General features: G+C 48.5%; 1 protein-coding gene across 2 annotated transcripts in view; it reads right to left on the minus strand.

Moving 5' to 3' along the window:
• LOC149330661 (uncharacterized) overlaps positions 1 to 10,069 on the minus strand; it is a 58,312-nt gene extending 48,243 nt beyond the window's left edge. For both annotated transcript variants that reach the window (XM_089559918.1, XM_089559917.1), the window contains exon 1: positions 9,312 to 10,069. In XM_089559918.1, coding sequence (XP_089416044.1) covers positions 9,312 to 9,348 — 37 coding nt within the window. In that variant the 5' untranslated portion in view covers positions 9,349 to 10,069. The remainder of the gene's footprint in view (positions 1 to 9,311) is intronic.
• Between the last annotated feature and the right edge of the window lie 219 nt (positions 10,070 to 10,288).

Genomic DNA, 10,288 nt, shown 5'->3' on the forward strand with positions numbered 1-10,288 from the left:
ACAGATGTGGTTCAAGTGTACAGTTATCAGAATCATGTTCGTGTGAAGCATGCTTCGCGCAAGTCAGTTGGCTTCGGCAGCTCTGAGAGCTGTCGCCATACCGTTGGCACTGAAAGCAACGTCGTGGGTTTGGTATGTACTGCCCGAAGTGAAGTTTCATACAGCCGATTTCTACGGATTCTGGGAGTATATGCTTGATGCGAAAGTCAGGATGATGTGTTTCGTGGCTATTTCTTGGTCGCCTCTCCTCATTTTTATTCTCTACACGTTAGTCACGTTTTGTTCCTCTAGTCCTTCAAGAAGTACTTCTGTTACATGCCTAAGGCCGTCGTCTGCGTTAACTCCTCGCACTGTGTTCAAGGATCGGGGTGGGTTGAGTGTCACAGGTGTGTCTCCAAAAGAGGTGACTTCTGCTTACTTTTCGTGCTGGTGGTTGTACAGGATTACTAGTAGGAGGTCACCGTTTGCTGGTTTTTTTATCTTATAGCCCTGGCCTATGCTATCTGTGAAAGTTCTGGTGACAAGAAATGGTGTAATGCATCTAGCCGTTCTTCTCTGCGTGTTCAGAGTGCACTTCGTGGAACCGTTCTAAGCTGTTTTGGTTATTTGGGAAGAATTTTGCTGTCTCGGTGCGCCCTCTTTTGCAGCGGAGATCGGCGTTAAAAAATGAGAAGCCATAAAAAAGTTTTGGTGTTCAACAAAGGCGCCAGCCGCCGACCGCGGAGCCCAACATGGGGACTGGACAGGAGCCCTTAAAAAGCCCTACGCACGCCAACTGCGCACCACCACTGTAACCTAATATGGCGCGAAACAGGGTCGTCCGCCACACAATGTTAGCCCTCGCCGCCGGGAAAAAAGGAAAAACCAAGAAGAGAGTAGGAGATAGGACAGTTCTAAGAAAGAAGATCGGAACGGCAAGCGACAGCAGATCGCAAACGGCCAACTACAAATCGCCCCCCCCCCCCCCCCCCCCCCACTCCGAAGGGGAGATCGCACGACAGTGACCCTTCCGGTTTACGGCAACGTCTTAAGCGTGGGAAACGCTCGGGAGGTCATACTTCAATGTGTTCTAGGAAGGCGCCGGATAGACCCGTGTAGAACTCAACTCCGGGGTCAGTTTAGTTTGTTTTCTTTTTAATTTTAAGAGAGAGTGTAGTGTGCCCTATCAAAGTTGTAGGGCGGGACGCGCGCTTCGGAGAGCCAATCGCTTTTGTGGAGATCGCTCTGTGCATCGTATTTTGGAACTGATTTGATTACTTTTTTTAATGTGTTTTGAGGAAGAGTTAATAATACGATCAACATGGAAAGGGGCAGCACGCAACAAGGAATCAATCGTGTTGAGGCCGGCTGCTACTGGATGCTTCCTGTATTTGAGACGGACTTCGAGGTTTTAAGCCGATCCCTGAAGAAAACAAAATTAGTTTGAGAATTGGTTCTAAGGAAAGGAAATGATGCAGTAACTGCATCACACATCTCGGCGGACAACCCGAAAAGCGCCGCAAAGGAAGGAATAAAGGTAGGTGTGGAACGGAGGTAGCCTAAAAGCAGTGAAGAAAAAACTACTCATAGGTAGATACTAGATGTATGCGCTAAGAGACAAAGAGGGAAATGTCATTAGCAATATATATCTTTTAACCACTCAAAATGCCCTTCTGAAACTTGCATTTGTGACTATTTTAGATCTGACGAAGATGTATCTCGGAGTGCTTTTATAGCTGCATGCATGAATTTTAAACATATGTATGTACGTAAGCTGCATTTGTTCAATGCTCTGTAACAATTTCTTGTACAATTTGCTTTTGCCTCCCTGCTTGGACCAAAAAGGTCTCCAGTATCATGTAAATAAAATAAATAAAAATATGGATAAGATAGTTAAAGTAGCCAGAAACAATACTAGCCACGAACATAACCTTCGCAAATGTGGCGCTACATCCAAGCCTTCTTAATAAGACACAATCAACGGCCCAGATCCAACTCGGCACTATACCGTCACCTCCGTTCTCCCTCCCCAACCGGGGCACTCCACAAGGAGCTCTTCTCTCCCCCCTCTTATTTAATGTAACTCTAGCCCCGCTGGCCAAACAACTGACCAACATACCTGACCTCCACTCGGCAATATACGCCGACATCAACGACTGAAGGCTCCACAGGAGAGGCGCAAGACACCTTACAATTGGCAGTTGATATCATCACCTCGAACCTGACCAATATGGGCCTTATGTGCTCCCCGCTCCAATCGGAACTGCTGATGATCAGACCACTTCCCCGGGATCCACGCATGCACCTCCGAATGTACGACGACCACATACCGCTGGTCCCCTGGAGTTGGTCAATAGACTCCTAGGACTCCAACGTCCTTGACTCCATAGGTCCTTGGACTGCACATACAGGACACTTTGGATGCAACCTTCCCTGTACAACTCCTAGAGAAGCGAACCAAACAAATCGAGGGTCTTGTCCACAGTGTAGCCACATGCAACCATGGACTGTCGGAGAGGGAAACCTTTAATATGACAGACGCCCTCATCACCAGACACGACTTTTCACGTTCCTTACCGCTTTCTCACAAGACAAAGCTGATGCTTTTATTAGAAAGGCAATAATATCAACGCTCCGCCTACCACAGTCGCTTAGCACAAATCACTACTCTCAACGGGCACCTACAAAACTATCTCGGAACTCCACGAAGCCAAACGAGACAACCAGATACTTCAACTAACCCGCACAGAAACCGGCCAACATCTCTTACGGCATCTTCGCCAGGCTCCAATCTACCTGCTCACCTGCCCCCAACTATCAAATCATTGCACCTGACATCCAGGGTCCAATGCGCATCAAACCTCTACCCAGAAATATGAGCCCCGAGCTACACGGGGCCAGACGCCAGGCACGAGCCTAGTATTACAACAAGCACTACAGAGGCAGACCCGACATGTATGTAAACGCGGCACAACGCACCCTACCGGGCTATTATGCCGCTGTCCCCGCCTACTATCGAGGATGGCACCATCGGGGCCGCAGCCACCTTCCCCACGGAGGCTGAAGGCGCGGCCATGGGCTTGGTGCTTATACACTATGCACAAGATCCCAACATAACGGATATCTCCACCGTCTCCAAAGCTGTGTACCGTCACTCAGCAAAGCGTTATCACGTCAATCGCCCGACGCATTCTCGCAACAGGACATACGCTTACCCAAGAGATAACCCTCACGTGGGTTCCTGGGTAAGTATCGATCCCCGGTAACCAGCGTGTTCATACGCTGACTCGAGAACTATCCTTCAGGCCCCAAGAAGATGGGACACCCAAACCCACGCAGGAATCCTCTCGGGCTCTTCTCACATAAAAAAAACCACTTATTACAAAAACAGGCGCTTACCCTCCCACCACCTCACCGTACACGAAATTCAAAATACAGTGCAGTCTGGCGGCAACTGCAGACATTCATCGCACCTCCTTCATCGCCACCACCCCACCTTGACCTCCCTACTCTGCTCAACATGTGGGGCGGCCAAGGCACCCTCATACACAACCTGTGGGACGTTTTATGGGGGCTTAACGTCCCAAAGCGCCTCAGGCTATGAGGGACGCCGTAGTGGAGGGCTCCGGAAATTTCGACCACCTGGGGTTCTTTAACGCGCACTGACATCGCACAGTACACGGTGTGGGAATGCCCCCAACCGATGGCAGGTCCCCCATACCCAACCGGTCCGCCTCCTCATGGAATGACATTCTGCTAGTTGCTCAACCAGCTAGCCAATCATGGCAAGTGTACAGAGTTCTCAGTGAAGCACAGACGCCTGGACTCTTGGTCAAGAACATAGGATCCTTTTTGTTAAAATAAAGCTGTCCCTCCCACATCCCCACACGTGTCAAAGGCGATATGCTGGCCACGCCCAGGTAGCACGGAAAATTAGAACAATCTTATGAAAAATTTATGCAAGTTCAGTAACATTGTTACATTGAAACGTTGCATTAACTGTTAGAAATTAATATTTAAGTTTATATGTTACACATAAAAATTAGTTTAACACTGAACATAAATATTATTCCAATCCTGGCTTTCAACTCTTGTTATAATGTTAAAAATGAACAAATGATGGTAAACGCTGCAGCATAAACATATATTTAACGTTCCAAGTCAGCAATGTCTCCTTATTGTTTATTAAACATTATTGTATTTGAATCATAACTATAAAACACTGCAGATATATTTCTAGCACCGAGTCCCGGAACACTCTCCACTAATTTTACAGTAAACATGTTTTTCAACTAGCAGTGCTTCGCGCAACTAAATCTCTTAGATTGTGCCCGCCATAGGTAACATGCTCAAGCAGATTATTTTGTTAAACTGCTTATTATCCTTTCGCTACTACCACTCATGGGACACCTCTCAGTAATGGGCGTGTAAGCTTGACTCCACTGCATGCTTTCGGAGGTAAGTACATTCTAGTCGCATGTTGTGCTCTACTGTGGAGACGAAGTGTCGCCTTCGTTGCTGGTCCTTGCAAAGCGTTGATTAAATTGTCACAATGGTGGGCCTGCATACTAGTGCAGGGTTGCTTCATTATTTTCGACAATATTACATTTACGTTGTTATAATGTTTAATTAATGTTAGAAAAAGTTTACTAGGATGTTCATCTGTAACGTAAAGAAATTATTAAAAAAGGTCATTAAGAAAACTTAACGTTTGACCAAATAAAAAAGGGCACATTGGTCTAATGCTTCGGTGCTACCTGGCAGGCAGAGGGAACTGAGGGTGATTTTTAGGACGCCATAGGTAATGACGATCAAGTGCCTCGGTACTGATCCGTCTACTGCCGAAGCACTGAAAAAACTGACTTTGGGGTAAAGAGAAAACGTCACGGTCATTCACCAGAACTGACAAGCCCCTGCACGCCAGAAAACGTAGTAAAGTTTGCAACGTGGCTCAGCATAGAGTTACGTAACGGTTACAAAATGCAGGCAGGTCTGTAAATGTGACTTCCAAAGCAAACCATTTCTTGGGTGAATTAATTTTTGCCTGGGATAATCGAAAGAAAGTCGACATAGCAGCGACAGTGACTCGTGTACCATACAGTCGTGGGGATCCCACGCTGTTCAAGCGAAACTCTGAACACTGTTGCCACAGACGCCATGAACGGACACCATGGCGCTCACTATGTCTTGAAATACTCAAGTTATAGGCGGAGCTCCAATCACAAAGCAGCGGTCGCCCGGCGGTGTCGGAAAGTTATACACGCAGCTGGTACTAGAAAGTGCATGGTCTTCTGCAGTGTCCATCACGACACATTCAAGCGGTGTCTATCTAACAAAATGTAAAAACAGGGCTAATTTAACACACAGCACACAGAAAGGCGGACAGGACGGGCGCTGTCGTTCGGAGCCCGTCCCGTCCCGTCAGTCTTTCTGTGTGGTGTGTGTTAAAGGTGCACCGAAGAGTAATCGAAGCTAGCCTTTTTAGCGCGGGAACTCGATCTACACGTTCCGAGCATTCATGGAAACTTCGAATTATTGTCCTGTGCGACCGATTTCCGTAATTTAAATTGGATTAAACGTCCCGGCTCCCACCTTTTTTTGAACTCGCCGCAGACGGTAGGAGGAGTCAACTAACGCGTGAAGTGCCTTTCAGGCGGTCGTGTGGCGGCTTCGCTTTCGCTTGTATTTTGTTTTTTAGGTTGCCGTGAATAAATTACTCCAGCCAGAGGCTACATAGCCGCAAATTAGGCCCACAGAAATAAAAATACGCGCGGACTCTATGCTTTCGCCGACCGGTACGTATCATTCCGCCGAGCGGCAAGCCGCCACGGAACTGGTTGAAATATCGGTTGACTCCTCCTACCGTCTGCGGCGAGTTCAAAAAAAGGCGGGAGACGGAAGTTTAATTCGATTTAAATTGAGGAAATCGGTCGCACAGGACTATAATTCGAAATTTCTAAGAATTCCTAGAACGTGTAGATCGAGTTCCCGCGGTAAAAAGACGAGTTCAGATTACTATTCAGTGTACGTTTAAATTACAGCTATATTTACTTTTTCCTAGACAACGCTCCACCAACTAACCTTGCGACCGCGTAGCGCATACCGCTGCATGGTCGACGTCGAATGCAGGCGCTGAACTGCATGCTGAGCACGATAATACGTAGTCTGGCGATTTGCAGGCGATCACTTCGGGCCTAATTCACCTAAAATAAAGTACTCTAACGCTGTGCAATGCCTCAAGAAGGCTGAGTACAGCACACATCAGCACAGCTAGTCATTAGGTTTCTCAACACTGTACCGCCATTTTTATTATTGGCTGGCGAGTAAACGAACCTTACACCAGTAAAAAGTTGTTGGTGCCTTTCGGCCTAAGCGACAGTGAACCTTCATGTTGCGCTGGACTATGCAACCGCTGTAGGAAAACAGCCAAAAAAAGTTTGTTTATATGTCATGTACTGGGGCTGTCTATAGCACTCTGGGAAGTCCCGGACAGGTGAGCAACAGTTCGCCTCACAGCAGACAGATTTGGACCGCCAAAGCGAGCCACGGTGCATGGCCCGGATTCGAACTAGGCAGGCTGTACTACATACCGAGTTTTTCACTTAAGAAGACCTGCGAGTTTTGGAAATGGGCTTTTTGAGCTACACGAGCGCTTTTTCAGCACAGCATTGTCCGCAGTGTAGCGCATCAGAATACAGTTAAGAACTACTAACTAGTAGGATGGTAACTGATATAAAATAGTGAACTTTTAATTATTACTGTTAGTCTCCTTATTTACTGATAGGCATGTGGCCCAGCGCAAATAATATGAATATCAGTTTTTAGAATTGAAACGCAGCTACTCTCCGCGCTATGGCCCAACATATTTTGGCTATTTGGACGAGTTACGAGCACTGCAGGGGTTGCTTCGCCTGCAAGCTTTTCGAGAGCGCGTGTATTTTGACGCGACGTAGGCAAAATTGTTGGCTCACAGCACCGAAAGTAAATGCTTTTGGCTTGGTTTATTGGTTTATTGGGGTTTAACGTCCCGAAGAAACTTAGGCTATGAGGGACGCCTTAGTGAAGGGCTCCGGAAATTTCGACCACCTGGGGTTCTTTAACGTGCACTGACATCGCACAGCACACGGACCTCTAGAATTTCGCCTTCATCGAAATTCGGCCTCCGCGGCCGGGATCGAACCCGCGTCTTTCGGGTCAGCAGCCGAGCGCCGTAACCACTGAGCCACCGTGGCGGGGCGAAAGTAAATGCGTTTTCGAAATTCTAAAAACTGGCATGGATATTACTCACGAAGGATTTCACGCATCTCACTAAATAAAACTGAACAACTGCAAAGTTTAGTTAACCAGCCTACAAGTTAGCATGTTTTAGCAGTACTCTGATGAGCTATACCGCTGACAATGCTATGCAGATAAAAAGCACTCTTCTAACTGAAAAAGCCCATATTAAAAAATTGCTGAACATCTTAGGTGAAACATATATGGTGTTTTTGGCAAAGCCCGTATACATACTTCTCTGCGAACAGTTTCTAACATTGCGAAATCATAAGTGAAAAAAAAATGGCAGTGGCTTAGCTCTGGTTAAGCCTGGATATACAAGCGAAAAGCTGCAGTTATGCTTTGCTTGACGTCATGGCTGTCGCAGTTCGCGCACAATGCACTGGGAGCACCACGATAACGGTGTAGGCAAGCGCGTTATATAGCCCTCCTTGCGCGTACGTAGTAACTGTGGTAAACACGCGGCTGCAGCGAAAGGTCAAACGGTGTCGAGGAGGCGAGCGCGCAGTAGTAGCGGCGGTGAGGAGGCGGCGCACATGCGCAGTAGCGCGCGGCTGCGCCGAACGGTCAGGCGGCGGAGTCGGCGCGGCGGCGGCTGCGGCCACCTGCGCCGCGCGTGACGTCGCTCGGTTTCGCGCATGCGCAGCTGCGGCAAATCTTGGCTCCGACGGCTCACGCTAAGCGCGGCTGTAGTGCGGGTAGTGAAGCTTTTCGCTTCAAAACTGCGATATTTCGCCAGCCTTCTAATCACGTCTGGCGCGCATACGCGAGTCCTGGTGAAAGACGATTGCTAAGGCCGCGCGTCGGCGGTGATGAACCTGAATGGTGACTGTAAAGATAATCGCAACAAACCGCCACGTAGATAGGCGAACAAATCCCGATAGCATTGGAACTTGGCAGCGCATCGTGTCTGCGACAGCTTGGCATGAATCTGGTCCTACTTCTTGTTGTGGCCGATCAAAAGGTATCAAAAATAAAAGAACGCGACGAGTTAATGAAGATCTGTGCGATACGATCATGTATGCCGGAGCCGAATAGTTGGGAATTTCACGCCAAGGGCTTTTTTGCGACAACGTTGCGAAGGTTTTCTGCTTCTGCGTACACATTGTGGCTAATTACAGGGCCGCGTACTCTGTTGTGCGAACGCAGAGCGGCACATCAAGCTGAGGCAGGCAGCCGGCAGCACAATGCCCTCCACGCAGTTCAGCAAAATGCCCACCCCCCTCCACACAGTGCCAACAAAATGCCCTCGACATAGTTCATAGTAGCGCAACTTGAGTGGGCTGAAGTCTCGGCGAAACTTCGGGCCCCCTCGTCAATATATGCGTGCCAGTGCAATCGATGCAAAAGACGGAGCATTCGGGCCGATGCTAGCCAATCTCGTGCCTTTCTATCACCTAAAAAATGAAGGCTTCTAAGGTGTTACGAAGTGGAACGGCTCTTTCATTCTTTAGAGAACAGCGCTTTACCGTTTCTCGTGCACCTTGACATCCTCTCATCCATTTCCTCCAGTGCGGGGTATCGATCCGGTGTACTCTTCCAGCTAACCTCCCCACATTTCCTTTTCTCTCCTAAAGGAGAATGCTTAAACCCACTGGTACGAAAGTTCCATCCCTGTGGTACCGGGAAAAACAGTGCTTCTAATTCCTTAATCTGCAGTAATCGCTGAGCGACAACTTCGGTGCTTACTTCCCTCCCTGCTTTCTAGAAGAGACGCTCGTCTCAGGGCGTGCCTTTGACTTCTAGATCAGCGATCACCTCTCAGCTACACATCACTGCGTGCTGCCTATCGTTGCTTGCAGCTGTGCCCTAACCTCTAGACCAACAACAGACACGCGATCACCCCTCAGCTACACATGATCGCATGTTGCCTATCCCTGCTTACAGCTAGCTGTGCTTCTGCGACTGGCGCCAGAAATCACTCCGGATAAAAGTTGTTACGCTATCTTCGTAAGTGCGTTCAGCGCATTTTCTACGCTAACAGAAGCTCGAGTATTGCAAAACTCGCGAATCCAGCAGTGCGAGTAGCAGAACGGACCGATTGTAATCGCACTTACCGTTCTTGCTGCCGCGGATGAAGCTTTGGGAAGGCATCGTCCATGCAAGCCGAGTTCCCCCTTTGAAGGGGCGACGCCGAAAACACCGCACTTCGTTGACTGGCTGGCAGCAGTGGCACCTTTGCAGAAGTTCGTTGTTTCGTGATTGAAGAGGTTATCCGCCGTGTTTAGCGATGGACAGGCGAACAGGTGGCACAAACACGACGTTGTCAGGCGCCGCGGTAATAGCTGGGTTCTTCAATTCTGGTCCGACTCTAACTTGACAATAGTTTCAAGGCCCCAATTAATGCAGGGCTTCAGGAGACATCACAGTTCGACGAGCGAGGCAGGAAGGGTTTCATTAGTTCACTCAGTCAAGGTCAGTTTCCAACAACGTCACCAATAATTAAGATAATTACACCCGAGCACCACTGAAAGGGCGCGGCCATGCTGCCGCCGCATCGCTACTGCCCGGTAGACTTAGGCCTAATCTCGCGAATTCTCGCCCGCCGTGCCGAGAACAAGCGGGTGTGACCTTATCTTTTGCCTTACTTCGCACGTGTTCCATCTGAGGCTACAGCAAAAACCTTTGTTTCTTTTTTTTTAGGCGGCGATCGCATTGTTTCACCTAAGTTTTAGGCTCTCGCCCTACCGCGCTCGACTGACTTTTTTCAGGCTGCTTCATGCAAGTGCAACGTCACCTATTCACCCCGATAGGAGAGACGGCAACGGAATAAGGCAGGTTATCGATGAAACCGCGCTCACTTGAACGGGCGCCTTGGAACGTTATACCATTATATCACTAGAGCATAAACAGTGAAGGAAAGCACATTGCGAATATTGTGGATATTGCGAATGTTGCGAATGTTGCGAATATTGCACATTGCGGGGTCAGTGCCAGAGCACCCCCCCCCCCCCCCCCCCCGAAATTTTCTGAGTGCCGCATCTCCTCTCTCTCTCACACCTTTCGGCCTTTTTATTTCGCCGATGCTATTTAC

Source organism: Amblyomma mixtum, chromosome 9, assembly GCF_055824585.1.
Source record: "Amblyomma mixtum isolate Tamu chromosome 9, ASM5582458v1, whole genome shotgun sequence".
Taxonomy (NCBI): domain Eukaryota; kingdom Metazoa; phylum Arthropoda; class Arachnida; order Ixodida; family Ixodidae; genus Amblyomma; species Amblyomma mixtum.